This window comes from Antechinus flavipes, chromosome 3 (genome assembly GCF_016432865.1).
Source record: "Antechinus flavipes isolate AdamAnt ecotype Samford, QLD, Australia chromosome 3, AdamAnt_v2, whole genome shotgun sequence".
NCBI lineage: Eukaryota > Metazoa > Chordata > Mammalia > Dasyuromorphia > Dasyuridae > Antechinus > Antechinus flavipes.
The window spans coordinates 247,219,296-247,237,995 of NC_067400.1; the positions used below are offsets into that span (position 1 = coordinate 247,219,296).

General features: G+C 34.3%; 1 protein-coding gene across 1 annotated transcript in view; it reads right to left on the reverse strand.

Moving 5' to 3' along the window:
* Window positions 1–1,343: 1,343 nt before the first annotated feature.
* CHAF1B (chromatin assembly factor 1 subunit B) overlaps window positions 1,344–18,700 on the reverse strand; it is a 37,788-nt gene continuing 20,431 nt past the window's right edge. Inside the window, exons 8-14 of the mRNA XM_051984837.1 lie at window positions 14,175–14,268; window positions 11,363–11,432; window positions 11,197–11,279; window positions 10,258–10,420; window positions 8,950–9,384; window positions 5,204–5,298; window positions 1,344–4,672 (exon numbers count right to left, since the gene is read on the reverse strand). Coding sequence (XP_051840797.1) covers window positions 4,560–4,672; window positions 5,204–5,298; window positions 8,950–9,384; window positions 10,258–10,420; window positions 11,197–11,279; window positions 11,363–11,432; window positions 14,175–14,268 — 1,053 coding nt within the window. The 3' untranslated portion in view covers window positions 1,344–4,559. The remainder of the gene's footprint in view (window positions 4,673–5,203; window positions 5,299–8,949; window positions 9,385–10,257; window positions 10,421–11,196; window positions 11,280–11,362; window positions 11,433–14,174; window positions 14,269–18,700) is intronic.

Here is an 18,700-nt window from a genome sequence, read left to right on the forward strand (position 1 = left end):
ATAACACAAGAAGTAATCAAAGAGAATTGTCCTGAAGTGATAGAATGAGAGAAAAGTAGAAATAGAAAAAACCCACCAATTACCACACCTCAAAGAGATCTTACAAGGAAAACACATAGGAAACATGAATGTTAAATTCTGAAACTTCTCAGATGAAAGAGAAAATTTTACAAGAAACAAATAAAAACAACCAATTCAAATATGCTGTAGCACAATTAGAATTGTACTGGATTTATCAGCAGCTACAATAAAAGATTATAAGTCCTAAAATATTATATATTAAAAATAAAAACAATAAGGCCCATAGCCAAATATCCAGCAAAATCATACGATATTGAATGAAAAAAAAATGAACATTCAATGAACTTGCAGATTTTCAGGATTTTGTCTAAAACAAACCAGTAGAAAATTCAACTTATAAAAGCCAACATCAAAGGTTAATTTCAAGGGAACTCAATAAGGACATTTACATGGAAATGTAACCATGTCTAAGACCGACATCCGTGATTGGGTAATCCAAAAGAAAGATTGAGGTAGAGTTATTATCTGATTCTAAAAAGCAAAATCATGTAGGAAAAAGAAAAAATAGTAAGTATGCTATACAAATGAGATGCAGAAGAACTGACACAAAAACATTAGATGGGAGAAGAGTGCTGGTAGTTCTGAAAACCTACCCACATTGAGAATGACATAAATAGGGAACAATACATACATATACCGTGTTTCCCTGATAATAAGACCTATCCCGAAAATAAGCCCTCCCCTTATTGTGGAAGATTCCTCTAAAATAAGCCCTCCCCCGAAAATAAGCCCTATTGAGATTGCTGCTGTGGTGAAGGTGATCCCCTGTGCTACACGCTACTTTACGGTACCCTCTGTATGCACGCCCGCCCCCCCCCCCCCCCCCCGGTGAAACGCATGGTGCTCCGAGCTGCATCCAATCAAAGCTGCAGCAGTAAGCGCGTCATCCTGTTCTTCCCCAGTGATTTGATTAAAATAAGCCCTCTCCTGAAAATAAGCCCTCTAGTGTTTTTCTGTCCAAAAAAATTTAAGACACTGTCTTATTATCGGGGAAACACGGTACTATGAAGGGAAGGGGGGTAACAGTACCTTCCAACACCTATAAAGACTAAGGGAGGCAATAGCATAAAATGAAGTATAGAAGGGTATGTAGATTTACAGCATGAGATTAATAGGGAAGACATAGGGAGGGAGATAAGGGGAGAGATTAAGAAAAGGATTCTTAGAGTGAAGGAGGCATAGATTAAGTAATACCAAAACAATGTAGAGGGTAGAAGTAAAATAGAGGCATCAGTAAGGATAGGAAATATGAGAAACACACATAGTAATAATGATCAGTAGACTTTATTAGAAAAAAAAAGCAGTGGTGTAGTAATCATTGATCTCAAAGTCAAAACAGATTCAACCAAAAGAGAAAAATTAGGGAAATTATACTTTGTCAGCCAAATTATTATTGTTTTAAACTATTTGAAACAACTAGATTGTATATGGTTGGAATATATTGCTATGGTGCAGGAAATGATGACATAGTGGATTTAGAATGTTTTGGAACGATTTGTACTTAAGATAATGTTATCCATCTTCGAAGAAACAGAACAAGCATACTACAAGCTTACCTAGATGTATGTGAATATATATGTGTATATGTCTGCATGCATTTGTGTATACACACATATGTAGATATACATACCTATATACACTTGTATATATAAATATATTCATGATTAGCTGTAACCTGCTTTGGGGAGGTGGGAAGAAGGAAAGGAGAGAAAAATAAAGTAAAAAGTGAGAACAAAAGAAAACCTACAAGGAAGCAAAGAGTGACAGTTCTGAATACTACACATATTTTTTTTCTTGAAATGGAAATGTTTCATATTTTGAATTCTCTCATGTTCTTCTGTACACTACAATATATTTTGCTCTATTTTTCTTTTTCTATTTTGTATTTAAGTTTTAAAAATTTAACTAAATTAAAAATATTTTAATTTAAAAAGGAGAAAAACAGTAAGCTTATGAACTACTATATATGTATTTTAACAACATAAGACTTTCCTCATTAAATATGGAATATTACATGTTATAGATTAAAACTCTTCACAGATTCTATATATATCCTCATGTATATATTCTTACTCAAATGAATAAGCTTTATTTTTTATTTTACTAGGTGTTTCGATCAAACAATCAAGGGGTACTTATGTTTCCAGTGAATTTATTGTTGCTGGAAGTACAAGATAGAAAAAAAATTTCAATTATCAAAGGGCACTCAATTCATCAAACATTTACTTTCATAGGATATTATTTTTACATTTTTTCCGTTTGCCATTTAATCTGTCTCAAGTCTCAGCTGCATTATTTCCAATTTTGTTTCATGTATGCTGTCTATATGAAAAGTGACTGGTATCCAGCATTATAAAAATTCTATTTCTACTCTATTTACGGTCACTATTTCAGTAAAAGTTTGTGAACCCACGCTATTACACTGTGGTAAAGTCAAATAAGTGATTTCACTGCTTTATATCCAGGCAAACAATTTACCAGTTAAAGTTACTTGTAGAGATTCCCTACTTACTGTTGCTCAAACCTGCCAGTAACAAGACAATATAATTTAGTACATACAATCTCTTGAATTTGGTTTTCCAGTAAAGTTTGAAAGTTCCAGTTCATATGTTCAAAACACAAATCTTATAGAGCTAATTCTATTAATAATAAGCTCAATGAAAAAATTAAATTAGGAACCCATCATAACCAAAGCTAAGACAGCAGGTAATATATATTCATGACTGCCTAAAACAAATTTTTGCTTTATTTTCCAACCACACAATTGCTCCAGATTCTGGACAAATGGGTTTTAATCCAAACTCTGGCATTCACTATACCTATATACCTTGTATATTGGCTTGTAAAAAGTTTCTGCATTCTTTTTACTGTCTTAATTATTTAGAGTTTAGAGCTGCCACTTTTGTTGGGAAGATTACTAAGCTGGCTAAGTTCTGGCCTATTTTAGATGTAGGTAAGGAACTAGACAGGATAAATGGAATATATCATACATGCCTGGATTTATAACAATTACCATCAAGGTGGTAAATTTACATATTCAATGGCTCTGATTCAGTAGAGATATCATGTTCATCTCTCTTCTCAATTAGTCCACCATAAGGTCTCCAAATAGAGCCTTGAAATGTAAATCCCAAAAGTCTAACTTTGAAATCCAAGACCTTTATCTCCATAAAATTTTATTCTTCCCTTGGGTAATGTGAGAAATCCTGTCTCTACATTCCTTTTTCTCTCTGATATAAATGAAAACTATATATGTCTCCTAAAAATTCTGAATGGGGCTCAGAGTAATTTTTTGAGCTCTGAACCTATGCTTAAGCATATTACAACCTATTTTAACCTTTGGGATCTCTATATGGGGATTATGTCATTTGGCAGTAATTCCCTTTCACAAGAACTTGATGGGAATATTTCCTTCATATCAACAAGTTATTTCCCATTTGGGGGACCTCATTTTCCTTACCTTAAAACTGACCATGGTCTATTCAATGACTTTTCATAATTCTAGAGGACTAAAGATTGAACATGCTCTGTTACAGAGAAATTTTGGATTTAGAGTGCAAAATGAATCTTATATATATTTGTATCCAGCCATTGAGGGAAAGAATTTGTTTTCCTTGACTCTATCTATTTGTTGCAAATTTGTTTTTCTTTTCTACTTTTTTTATCAATGAAGTGAAATGTATGCATTTTCAGTTGAATTCATTGCATTACTAATTTTACTTATAGACCTCTCATGAAGTTGTAGTAATTTATCAATGCTTGTAATATAAAAACAAAACAACTTAAAAAAAAAATTAAGTGTGGACTACATTTGAAAACATCCAATGAATGGGCTGTCCTAATCTAACACTGTTGTATCAAAATAGCTTAGTTTAAAAACAAAACACTTTATTATCCTTACCCATAAGGACTGAGATAAGCAAATCCAAGATAATGGGAGGCAATTTAAAGTAATTTTCAAAATGCTAAATAAAGTCATTATGTGAAAGATCTTTCCAGCTAAGTGAAAACTATAATTTAAATTATCACTCACTTCATACACTATAAATCCAAAAGATCAAATCTAGAAGAGATTACATTTTCTCCTTCTTTTGAGATCTAATGTTGGAAGAAAAGTTCCATCATTAGGAAAATACTTTAAAATAAGAGGCAAGGTTCATAGACTTTCACAAAAATTTAAACATTTCTAGATGGTTAAAGATTGACAGGAAAATAATGATAGTATTTAATCTAAGAATAAATACTTTCATTCTCCTGAATTAAAACATATGATAAATAAAAATAAAAGGTTATTTGCTGAAAAAAAGCATTACAAGCCATTATCTCCTGCTATAAGTATTATGCTTTAAGTGCTTGTTGCACCTGGGTAAAATGCTGAACAAGTCACATGCTTCATTTCGGACCCAAAGGCCTCTCCTACTTTGGTTATACTATGGCTAGATAATGAAAAGTCCATAGGAATCCAGTCTTTCAGACTCTCAGCTGCTTAAACCGCAGTTCCTTTCATTTTCAGAAGATGGTGAAATAGGCATTTCATTGAACTTTAGGCGTTTTGATTCTGGAGAACTGCAAAGAGTATCTTCAGGTACCTCTATAATATTGAGAAGAATAAGTATATGATTATGAAAAATTAAATAAAATGTAAGCTTCTTGAGTTACGATTATTTCATTTTTGTACGATGCTTTGCACATAGTATGGTGCTTAATAAATTATCTGTTGAGTAAACTAAGGACTTCTTAAGTAAGATGTAACTTACTTTAACAAAAACAAATTCATTATCAGTAAGAGGATGAACTGTGTGCAGGAATTTCAATTTTATAAAAATGGAAACTATAGGTACAAAAGTATGTATGAAAATACATACAAAGTATGGACTTCACCCCATAATTGCCCTGGGAACCTGGGAAGACATCTCACTCTCTGTGATAATTCCATACAAAATTTCTGCTAAGTTATGTAAAGGGAATCTGTAAATACTAAAATGCACAACAGTTTTGTAAAGTTATACCACCTTTCATCACTAGAAAATGACCCTGATAAAACTTAACAAGAGATATTAACTTTCAATCCAATAAAATTAAAAATATCTCTGATTTAGTTAAACAATTAAAATTTACTTACCTGGCTGACATGCTTCTATAGATGGGACAGAAACTGCATTGATTTGTGGAGTGCATGTCTGAGCATCTGTCTTTAAGGCCGTTAAGTTTATTCTCCTAGATTAAAAAATATAAAATGACAGGGAACACAGCTGAATAATAGATAGGCATTTATTCTTCTTATGTCTGATAACCAATTAATATTCTTTTTTTCATTTTTTAGGAAACAGTATAGCTATTTAATAATTTTTTAAAGTAGGTAGTATAATAAAATGTGTTGAAACTTTCAGCTGAGAATTATGCAAATACTCTTAAAATAAAGAATTTGGGGAAAAGAGAACAGACTGGAACATAAGTTTACTAGTGATGGGGAATTCAATTACACAGAAATCTGCTGGACCTGTCTATGAAAAAGCAATTTCCAGCTTGTCTTAATAATTTCATTCTTTAAAAAAATGAAGAAAGCAGTGAAGAGAACCGGCCCTGGTCCTGAAAAATTGTTAGAAATTATGGGGAAATCTGTAGAATGAACATTAACTCTAAGTTTTTGAAGATTTTAAAGGAGTCTGAGACAAGCTAAGAAGAACCTCTTGAAAATCTGTCCAAGCAATCTACCCAGGAAGTTCTTAAGGAGGAAATCATGGATATATAAGAAGAAATTCAAAATTGATGATGATGATAATGAAATGATCATGTTAGGAATTCTAAAACTCAAAACATGCTGAAGTTGGTGAAAATTATCAACAAAAAAGACTGGTGATTTAAACTTACTGAGAAGTATGTGTTTTCTTAATTCTCATTTATGTTTCAATATTTTTTTCTTATGTCCTTTACTTGCTAGCATTAACATATCACTTTAAGGTTTGTAAAGTGATTTACACATATTATCTCACTTGAAGAAATGGAGGTAAATACAATTAAGTGACTAACCTAGATGGCATATAGCTATTAAGTGTTCGGAGCAGAATTCAAACTTAGAACTTTCTCACAGCAAATCTAGAACTCTATCCATTAAGCCATCTAGTGCCATATCTAAATATTATACTGCTTGCAAGAGAAAATAGAAGGAAAGTAAGAATTAAATAATTCTGCCTTTTATCAGCATCTCATTTAACCTAAGTAGTGATTTATTCTCTTATGAAATAAAAAAAAAAGTCAGTTCTTACTGTCAACTTGAAGAGGACTCTAATGAAATGTACCAGGGATTTGTCTATTCACTATTGACTTGAAGGAAAGTATAAATGGCATGTTCATCAAATTTGAAACCATCACAAACCTGGGAGACATAAACTCATGTGAAGGATGACAAAGAAGTTTACACAATTATCTTAATAGGCTAGAAATACAGGCAGATAAGAATTCATATAAAAAAGACCTGGCGCTCATATGAAAGAGTGTTCCAAATCACTATTGATCAGAGAAATGCAAATTAAGACAACTCTGAGATACCACTACACACCGGTCAGATTGGCTAAGATGACAGGAAAAAATAATGAATGTTAGAGGGGATGCGGGAAAACTGGGACACTGGTGCATTGTTGGTGGAGTTGTGAACGAATCCAACCATTCTGGAGAGCAATTTGGAACTATGCCCAAAAAGTTATCAAACTGTGCATACCCTTTGATCCAGCAGTGTTACTACTGGGCTTATATCCCAAAAAGATCTTAAAGAAGGGAAAGGGACCTGTATGTTCCAAAATGTTTGTGGCGGCCCATCAATTGGAGAATGGCTGGGTAAATTGTGGTATATGAATATTATGGAATATTATTGTTCTGTAAGAAATGACCAGTGGGATGAATACAGAAAGGCTTGGAGAGACTTACATGAACTAATGCTAAGTGAAATGAGCAGAACCAGGAGATCATTATATACTTCAATAATGATACCATATGAGGATATATTCTGATGGAAATGGATTTCTTTGACAAAGAGAAGATCTAATTCAGTTCCAATTGATCAGTGATAGACAGAAGCAGCTACACCCAGAGGAAGAACACTGGGAAATGAGTGTAAACTGTTTGCATTTTTGTTTTTCTTCCCAGATTATTTTTACCTTCCGAATCCAATTCTCCCCGTACAACAAGGAAACTGTTCGGTTCTGCACACATATATTGTATTTAGGATACACTGTGATATATTTAACATGTATAAGACTGCTTGCCATCTAGGGGAGGGGGTAGAGGAAGGGAAGGGAAAAGTCGGAACAAAAGTAAGTGCATGTTGTAAAAAATTACCCAGGCATATGTTCTGTCAATAAAAAGATATAATAAAAATAAAATAAAAAAGACCTGGCGGTTTTAGTGAAATGCAAACTTACTAAAAATCAATGGTGTGCGCCAACAAAGAAAGTTAATGCAACCTTAGGCCTCATTGAGAATATGTACAACACAAGATGGCGCTCTAGTCAGCCCACATCAGGCCATCGCACTATAAGTGGCTTATTAATAAACTACAGGGAATGCTGGCGAAAGTCATCCAAAGAGCAACTGAGGAGATTTAGCCTGGAAAAGAGATTTGGGGAGAAGCCAGGGAGTGGAGTGTGAAAAACAGATGGACACGATAGCTATTTTCAATTAGCTGAAGAGCTGTAGGTTGAAGAGAGACTGGCATTGCTCTGTTGAGTCCTAGTTGTTAAAGCCAGGAGCAATGCATTGAAGCAGCAAAAAGCTAGATCAGGCTCAAACTTCCTAACAATTAGTTATCCCAAAATACGAGCTGCCTCAGGAGGTAGTTTCCAATCACTAATGCCCTTTTTGCCCACAGCACAAACAACAGCCAGGCATTCTGGCTTGAAAGCTTATAAAAAATTGTTATAACCAAATAAAAACTAGGTCTATCTACTAAAATACAGAGATATCTTCATTACAGAAACCAATTAACTTTACAGCAAAATTAGGATAAGGAATGCTGTAGACATTCCTGTACAGCTAAGCCTATAATACAAAGACTATTAATAGAAAGCAACTGGTACATGGGTCTGATTGTCATAAATTGTTATAACCAAATAAAAAATATGGCTATCTGCTAAAACACAGGGATATCTTCATTATAGAAACCTCTTATTTTTAAAGCAAAAATAGGTTAAGAATGCTGAAGACATTCCTGTACAAGTACGGTGTGGACTAGCTGGCTACTAGGACCCTTCCCACTCTGAAATTCTACAAAGAAGAATGCTGAGAACAGAATACAGTGAAAAGATCTGAATGTAATAGACTAATAAAAAAAAGTTACTGGTGGTTACTGATAACCACCGTTACTGGTTTTCTCCTTTGAGATCTCCAATCTTTTTGGGGAAGGTTGTTTTACTTTAACTCTAATTTGGAAATTCATCACTTGATTTTATTAGTTTTTCTGTAGGATGAAGTGATCTCTGAGTAAAAGCTTTAAAGTTTGTGAAAAACAACATGGAATATCTTCATAAATGAGACCATGGATCCACTGAAGTATATCTGAGCTAAGCAAGAAGGAAGAGGAATTACTACTTGAAGAGAGCAAATTCAATTAAATGGTTCTCCTGCCTACAGCACAAACCAGCACAAAACTTAGAATATAAAGGCAATAGAGAAAGCACCAGGTACATAGGACTTGTCATAGGTGAATTGTTATAACCAGATCACAAAACAATGAAACAAGAGACATTTTCATTATAGAAACCTCATTTTTTGTTTTTGCAGTATTTGTTGTCATTTCATACAAGCACATGTCTTCTGTCCTCTCCCAAGTGTTCTATGACTACAATTTTCTGTATTAGCCAAAGTTTTTCTTACCGAGGAGTTGTCTTACTCCAGGCTTGTAAGGTATTCAAAGTAATTCTCCGGGGTTGGCTTGACTTTGTGTTCTGAATATAAGCCTGGGGAGTTTTCTTTTCTTCTGATGACAGATTCAGGGAGTTTCTATTCCCAAGAGGACTCATGGGCAAGTCCTTGTTTACTGTTACAGCTGGAGACTGCTTAGCTTGAAGAGGCGTAACAGTACTGTTTGGATCTTGGTTTCTACTGGTAGGAGTTCCTTCCACTGGTCTTGGACTTGGGGAAGTCACTCGGTGGGTCTGATTCTTGGCTTTCTTCTCTGCTTTACTAGGAGTTCTCACATTTAAAACTGGTTTCTCCTTTAAAGGCACTCCAAGTTCATCTTTCTCAAATGTCACAAAGGAGCAATAACCATCTGTAGAAGAAATGGCCAGGAAAGCCCCATCACTGGACCTTTTTTTCCAAAGAAGGGAAGAAAATTAAACAAATAAAGCTTGTTGCTCTACATATTAAGGAAAAAAAAGTTGAAAATAAAACTAAAAACCAAAATAGTACCAAGTATATTTCATTATCAGATTTCACCTAGATAAGTAAACACATAACTTGGAAAGTCCTGGCTAAATCTTGAAAACAGGATCTAAATCTGTTTTCCATTTTTATTTTAAAGGAGTCAATCAAAGTTACACTTTGGATGAAAAAAGGGCTTGTCTTTTAACTACAAAAACTAAGTTCTAATCCTGTATCATCCTGGATAATTCATTTAATCTCATATGCCTAAATTTCTTTATCAGTAAAGATGGAAGTATAATATTTGTTTATATTATCTATATATATGGCCGTGAAGAAAGTACTTTGTAAATCTCAAAGTGTTGGAGAAATAAGTTATTTGTAATATGATTTTATTTTACACTTATCTGTTCACTTCGCCTACTAAAAAATAAGTTTTTTAAAAATCAGAGTGAGCAGGGGGAAATACTTAAATTTAATAGTTTATACATAAGAATAAGAATAGCTTAAAGCTGTGCCAAGACTTTTAGGACATTCTATAAATTGACTGCTACATGCCAATCCTCATCACTGACCAAACTTAGGTTACCACTATGGCAATATGTGATTTATCTCTGTTGAGTTTCTTTAATCTAATCCACTAACTTCTAGAAATGGACATAGTAGATGTCTTAGGTGACCCTGAGGTAGAAGAAATTAGGATAAAATATTTTGATAAGAACCAAGATATATTTCCACTCAACACTGTATCCCAAGGGTAAGAAGGCACAGAGAGATAAAACCAAAAAGTTCAAAATCCCCCTCCCTCCACTGACTCACCATGAAATATCACTTAGTGTATGATAATGTATGTTGGACACATAACCAAAAGGAAAGGACTGCTGAGTGTCATAGAAAAGCACAGAATCTTCGGAAGCCACAGCAAACACCAACCGATAGGGTAAGCTGATCAGTTCCTGTCCTGATTCCTGTGATGCTTTATCTAAAACAGAAAAAAAGCCATTAAGAAAAGGGAAATTAAAAGAAAAAAAAAACTTCAAAGGAAATGACAGGCAAGTTGCCAAAACAGAAACTTCAACTCAGCAGTTTCATCTAGCATAAGTTAATTGAAAATCAGTGTTGAGCATTGTAATTACCAATATAGATATACGTTTTCAATTTTTGGCAGGTCAGAAATTAATGTGAATAAATTTTAATAACTTGGATAAAGCTTCTACAAAGTAGAAAAATGAGACTAAGAATCAATCAATCAAAGTAAATGCTTATAGACTTACTTTTTTGCTAGGCATTTTGTTGGTGACTGATAAAACAAATTAAAAAATGGAACAATTCCTTCCCTCAAGCAGCTTACATTTAGATGACATTTTAGTGTTCTGACAAATTATTTAACATTTATTAATGTCAGATTGATGAAAAATAACCCAAATGATATTTCTGCAACTTAGAAAAGCTAAAAAAAAAAAAAACACACAACAATAAATCACATAAACAAATCCTTTTTACAGATGAAAAAAACCAAAGTAACTAAAGAGATCCTCTAGCATTTGGTGCTACCAGTCCAATTCTCAAATATTTAGGAAGATAAACTGCAAAATAACTTGTGCATTTGAATACAAAATGGGTTCTTAAAACTTGGAGATCATTCAATTTTGGTTTCCAGTTTTGACTGTAAATAAACCAATCCCAGAAACTCTAAATCTCTTACTGTGATATGCCTGAGAGTTATTTCAACTACTTCTATTATACTACATGTATTACCTACTGGCCTCAATTCAAAGTAGACTGGACAGCAGCGGACAGCAAGTGTTGCTTTTCCAGGACAGGGAAGATGAGCAATAGGCCTAAAGAAACCATCATAATTTTAGAAAAAAGCAACAACAATTACATTAAAAATTTTTTTTAAGTGTTTTTCTATAAACTATACCTTTTGAGATTCTTTCTGGAGAAAACATAAGTTGTATTTGTTACATTTTCACCGGACTCAACACAACCTGCTAAATTTGCAAGGACAAGAAAAGTAAAGATTACAGGGGGAAAAATGACATTAAACTATTTCAAAACAGTAGCATTCCCCTTTGTTTTGTTTTTTAAAAAGTTTTTCCACTAAAGATAGCTTACACTTTTGCACAAGATTCTTGTGTCCAAGACTATATCTATGACTGTGGATATATGTGCAATTACCTTCAAAAATAAATTTCAGCTAAGTATTCTTACTGGCTGATTCTATGAGATCAGACTCATTTTCTCACTCATGAGGGAACCAATTCTGGTACTTGGCAAGGAATCTGAAAAGGGCTTTTACACCAATCTTTTTTCACATGTCCTTTTACTCATACCCTTGCCTAGACCTAGACCTCTTATAGATCATTTACCTTCCCTTGGAGACTGTTTCCTCTTTAAGCTTTGGTGACATGATGGTCTCCTGGCTTTGCTCCTACCAGTCTGCCTCGTTCCTTCTCAATCTTATTTCCTGGATCTTTATCCAGGTCCCACTTGCTAACCCATAGGTGTCCTTCAAAGCTCTGAGCCTGGCTCTCTTGCCTTCTCTCTATATACTATCTGGCATGGTGATCTCATCAGCTCCCACAGATTTAATTATTTTCTTTCTGCAGATGATTTTCAGATCTACTTATTTAGTCTTAACTTCTTGTCTCACATTTCTAACTATATCTACTAGTATATCTCAAACACATTATCTTCACCCCCAAAAGCTTCTCTCATTTGAACTTTGTTATTTTTAATCAAGGGTACTACTATCTTCCTAATCATCTGGGCATTGCATCCTCACTTTCACTCATTCCATGCATCTAATCTGTTGCCAAGTTCCGTTGTTTTTATCTTCTCCACAATAGCTTTAGTGACGGTTCCATTATCCTATATGCCATAGCTACCAGCCAGTAAAAACTCTGTTTACCTTCTATATGAACTATTTCAACAATCCTTTAGTTACTTTCCTTGTTCTGAGTCTCTCCCTTTTTCAATCCAAGCAGCATTTCTTCGCTATCGAAGTGATCTTCTTAAAATGCAGACATGACCCTATCATCCCTATTACTTAAACTCTAAAGGCTCCCCATTACTTCCAGAATTAAATATAAAATCCCGTTTGTCTTTTAAAGACTTTATAGTTTAGCTGCATCCTACTTTCCTACTCTTTTTACATATCACTTGCTTCCACAGACTCTGTGATCCAGTGACAATGTTCTTGCTTTTCCTCACACAAGACACATGCATTTTCATTGTCTGTCTCCCCGTTTTTTTCATGCTTTTCTTTCTTGTCTTTAATATCTAGCTTCCATATAAATACTGAGCTTAAACCCTACCCTCTATAAAGGGTGATACCTCCCTCTGAGAACATCTCCAATCTATTCTTACATGTATGTAATTGTTTGTATATTATCCCATCCCTTTCTATCCATTAGAATGTAAGATCAGTAAAAGAAGGGAATGTTTTTTGCCTTTCTTTGTATTTCTTTGTATGCCTGTCTAGCACATTAGTATTTAAATGTTTCTTGACTTGACTTACATGGGTTGCAGACTCTTTGGCTCTCTCCTAGTCTGTGGTGTGCTAGAAAGAAACTAGACTGGGATTCAGGAAAACTGGGTTCAAAACACAAGTTCTCCCACCAAAGCCTATATTATATATCTCTACATTTTGCCTTCCAGATGTCACCTTCCTCATTTGTAAAAGGTGACTGTTGGATGAGATGATCTCTTGGGTTCTTCCTAGCTCTAACCTTCTAGGATTCCATATTCTGATTTTATGATCACCTGAACTCTGAAATGTGTATGCACAGACTTGTGGAGCTTGTCTACTCCACTCTCCAACAGTCACCAGACACTGCCTTACTGTGGGATACGTAATATACCTATTAGTTCTTACCTATTCCACCAAGAGAAATAACCTGAAACCAGGACAGAGGACAAGAAGGTCTTCTCCCAAAATTAGTAATTACACCCTAGCTGCTCTGGTATGTGGATTCATTCTCTTCCAGTGTTCCTGTTTCCTTCCATGCCCATCCTAACCTGCAGACTACGACATCCTTGCATGCCTTAACTAACTTCAAGGTGTATCACAAACATATATTTGTATATTTCAAAAGAAAAATGAAACAGTGTCTTGCATACCAAAAGAATTCAACAAATATTTATTAAAGATCTTTTTTCCTTCTCTCTTTTTTCACTGAACCAGTGATTTCATCAGTGTAGGGAATTCCAAGTGAGAAACTCACAAGCCCAATACAGACTGGCACATTTTCTTCCAATTATTATCTCTGAGAGTTGTCTGGGAGCACTGAGAAATCAAAGGACTTGTCCAGGATCACATAACAATTAAATATTAAAAGACAGAATTTAAAATTAAGTCTTCCTGACTCTGAAACCAGTTTTCTAACCATTATATTACTCTTGTTTTTCCCTACCTTAAATGATAACTTTGGACTCAATAATTGGTCAGTTGAATTTTATGATTTGACATTCCCTTATATAATTTTCAGTGCTAAACTTCCATACCTCTTGCTATAAAAAAATTCTGAAGTTTTGTGTATGTGTGTATTATTGAGGAACACTATGATAATCGTAGATACATTGTTTCAAAGCTTTAGTTTTGAAATTGTAATCTGTATATACCCTATTAATCCAAATATAAGTCTCACTCCTAAAATAGAATGTCTTAAATGCTGCTCCTGGTATGAGAACGAAAGTGCTAATAGATAAATTATTATTCTTTTTTTCATTACCTGGTGTTAGAAGTAAAGACCCATCAGGAGTAAAACTAAGTCTACGAAAGAATGACTTCATACTATCATCGTGAAACATTCGGTAACTTCTTGCCTATAACACAAAGAAAATTCAAAACAGTACTACAAATCTTAATTATAAAAATATATTTAGGCTTGAGGAATAAAATAAACAGTATGTATGCTGACCTCTTCCTATTTTGACTACAAAATATTTCCTTAAAGATGTCTTTATCCTTGCTCCTGAATTTTTCTAGAAGCTAGAGCATTCTTCAAATCAAATTCAATTTAATAAGCATTTATTAAGCACGTAGTGGATGTAAAGGTCCAAGTAAATATGTCTAGTTTTTCCTACTGTTCAACTTACACTTATCCAGTGTTAATGTGCTTCTCTCACAAGAATCATGTAAAGTAGGTAGAACAATTATTTTTATTTCCATTTCTTACATGAGGAAACTGAAATTCTTTCAGGTTAAGTAATTGAAAGAGTTACTTTCAGTTAGTAACATGAAATACTAACTTCATAGTTAATATGTCATAGTCAAAGCTTACTAATTGTCAATGACCAGGCATGAATACAAATCCACTATTCTTTACCACTATAGTATACTCCTTCCTCTATGTGTACCATAAAAAACACATAATATTTTTAATGATGATGTGTGGAGTGTGGTTTAAGAGCTCCTTAAAAAGAATTATATTACTATCCAATTGATAAATGGTAAAAGGAACAGGCAAATTTCAAAAGAAGAAATCCAGGCTATCAATAGCTCCATGAGGAAAAAAAAAACTCCAAATCACTAATCCTAAAGAGAAATTAAAACTAAAGTAACTCTGAGGCTCTACATTATACCCATCAAAATAGCAAAATAGAGAAAAAGAAAATGACAAATATAGACGCTTTGAAAAAACAGACACATTAATGTACTACTGGTGGAGTTATAAATTGTTATATCCAATCTATAAATCAGGGTTGGGATTGTGCCTTTAAAAAAAAAAAAAATCACTCAACTGTGCATATCTTTTGACCAGGAAAAGTAATGCACTATTTTTTTCTTTTCTTTTTTTGCTGAGGCAGTTGGGGTTAAGTGACTTGCCCAGGGTCACAAGCTAGGCAGAGTTAAGTGTCTGAGACCAGATTTGAACTCAGGTCATCCTGACTTCAGGGCTGATGCTCTATTCACTGAGCCATCTAGCTGCCCCAAAACTAATGCACTATTGGGAAGGATGTGAACTAGTCCAGGCATTCTGGAAAGCAATTTAGAACTATGTCCCCAAAGTAACTAAATTATGAAATCATTTTGATTCAGAGATACTAGTACTAGCTTTATATTCCTAAAAAGATCAAAGAAAGAGAAAGATATTCTATATGTACCAAAATATTTGTAACAGCTATTCTTATAATTGCAAAGAATTAGAAAGTAAGGGGAATATCCATCAATTGGGAAATGAATGAACAAACTATAATATATATGAATATAGTAGGATACTACTGTGCTATAAAAGAGAGTTTCAGAGAAATCTAAGAAAATTTATATGAATTGATACAATGATATGAATGGAATCAGAAGAATTCTGAAGGAGTTAAGAACTGATTCACTCATCAACCATGAATCTAGAGGACTGATGATAAAGAATGATACCCATATCTCCTGGTAGAGAAGAAATGGACTAAAAATGCAGAACAACAAATACATTTTTGGACATAGCCAATTAAGTTAACAAGTTCAATAGATTGAACACCTTAGGGCTATGTGAAGCCCTGAAGATAATCTTTGCCCTCAAAAAATTTTAATCTAACAGAGGAGATAACAGACAAGCAACTATATCTTAATAACATATACATGGGATAAATTGGAGATAATCCCGAAGAAAAGACACTGGCATTAAGGGGGACTGGAAAAGGTTTCATTCATAAGATAGGATGTTAGCTGAGATGTTGAAGGAAGCTAGGAAAATCAGGAGGCAGAAATGAGGAGAGAGAAGGTCCTGTCATAAGGGGCAGTCAGTAAAAATGTCCACAGTTAAGAGATAGAATGCCATATATAAGGAGAAGAAAGAAGACCAGTATCAATGAATCAGAGTCAGTAGAGGGGCATAAGGTATAGGAAGTCTGGAAAAGAATAAGAAAGATTAAGGTTGTGAAGTGTTTTAAAAACCAAACACAGGATTTTTTATTTGCTCCTGGAGATAATAAGGTAGGTGTCATTATAATGAAGAAATGAGGTATACGGTGGAATGTATGACATGGTCAGACCCTGTACTTTAGAAATATCAATTTGATAGCTGAAGGAGGACAGACAAAAATGGAGAGAGGCCTGAGAGAAGAACATTAAAAGATTACTGCCAATCTAAGTGTAAGGTGAGGGCCTATATCAGCATGGTGACAGTATCAGAGAAGAGAAGAAGGTGCAAATGAGAGATGTCAATGAAAAATCAATAGGACTCGTCAAAGAAGTGCATATAGGACGTGAGAGAGAATGAAGAGGGCAAGGATAATACCAAGGTTTAGTGGCTAAGAGGATGAGGAGAGAGAATTTTGAAAATGATGGCTTCAGTTTTGGACATGAGTTGTCTTTTGTGATTTTCCTAAAGTACCTGTCTAACCATGCTGCCTTCATACTCAAACTCCAGTAACTCCTATCACTTTTAGGATCAAGCACAAAATATTTTGCTTATTGTACAAAGCCCTTCATGATCTAGCCATGATCTAACCCCTTTCTACCTTTCTAGTCTTCTTATATCTTACTCCCTTGTCATGTACTCTTCGACCCAGTGACACTGGCCAGGGTTCCATGAATATGACAAGTGAGGGCATTTTCTCTGGCTGTTCTCCATTCCTGGAATGCTCTCACTCCACATTTTCAACTACTGGCTTTAAGTCCTTCTATAGAAAGTTTTCCCCAACTGCTCCTAATACGAATGCCTTTTCTCTTGTGTTTTCTATTTGCTCTGGATATAGCTTGTTTTTACATAATTAGATTCCACCTTAGATTGTGAGCTCTTTAAGCCAAGGGCTATCTTTTGCCTCTTTCTGTATTCCCTATTTTTAGCACAGTATGTAGCACACAGTAGGCATTTAATTTACTCCTTTGACTGACTACGCAACATCCAGTTTGAGGTTTCCAACAGGAAATTACAGATACAAGATTAGCCATTATCCATCAGGAGTGGTTAGGGTTAGATAAAAAGATCTAAGAATCATTTGCATAGAAATGATAATAGAATACATGGGTGCTGCTGAGGTTGCCAAGCAAAAGTGTGTATAGAGGATGAGGACTGAAAATCTACTAGATTTGGCCAGTAAGAGAAGAATGGTAACCTTGGAGAGAGCAATTGGAGTTGGTCAGAAGCCAGTCTGGAAAAGGATGAGGAAAAAATGAAGGGGACAATTATTGACAGTCTTTTAAGGAGTTTAGTAATAAAAGGAGACAGTGGGGATGAAAAGATGAAGTGATATTTTTTTTTTGAGGATCAGAGAAAGATGGGGTTTGTAGGTCATAAAAAACAATAAACAGGGAGACACTGAAGATTAATGAGAGTAGGGATAAGACAAATAATTCTTAGTATCAGAAAGACTCCTCCTTCCTGAGTTCAAACTTGGCCTCAGACACTGACTAGGTATGTGTGATCCTAGGCAAGCCCCTTAAGCCTGTTTGCCTCAATGTCCCCATCTGTAAAATAAGCTGGGGAAGGAAATGGCAAATCACTCAAGTAAATTCCTAGATGGGGTCTCAAAAGACTTAAACAACTGAACAACAAACAACAACAATCTCCTAGAGAAAAAGGGATAGAATGGAATTTGTTTTACTTGACTGTGCATACCTATTATAAATATTTGTTTGTTTTTTTTTTTTCCATTCCCCCTCTCCCATGGAAGGTTGAGAAGGAAATTAATGCTCAATAATTGAAAAAGTTAACTTTTTAAAAAAGAAAGGCAACATGGCATAATGTTGGCTTCAAAGATAAACGACCTGAATTCAAGTGCTATTTCTAAATTTGGTCAAGAAAAATCAGAAAACTCTAAAACTGTCAATTGCAAACAAAGATGCTGATTCCTATGGGTAGAGGAAGCACCTCAGCAGGAACCTACATTGATGAAATCATAGGTCCAATCCAAACCAACAGAATTCTAGTATTTTTTAAATTTAGAAAATATTTCAACATTGTTGGCTCTTCCTTCATAATGAATGGTGGTTTTTAAGGCTTGAGCATATTTATTGAATTGAAATGATGTCTTAAAAGCCAGCCAGTGACTAATCCTCTTGAAAGTACAGGATTTTGGGGACTTTTGGAATGTATAGTCCTTGTTATTATTTCTAGTAAATGAGTTGTCAGCCCTAATGCTAGCAGGATCCTTGAAAGAGGAAAAGTAAGAATGGCAAACCTTTTGTAATTTAAAAAAGAACTACAACATGATGTACCAACTGTTAAATTTGAGTTAAACAACATTTCAATAGCAATGAGATTTTTCAGTGTTGAAAGATGTTTTGAGATAGCATTTACTCTTGTCAGTCTTAAAGGCC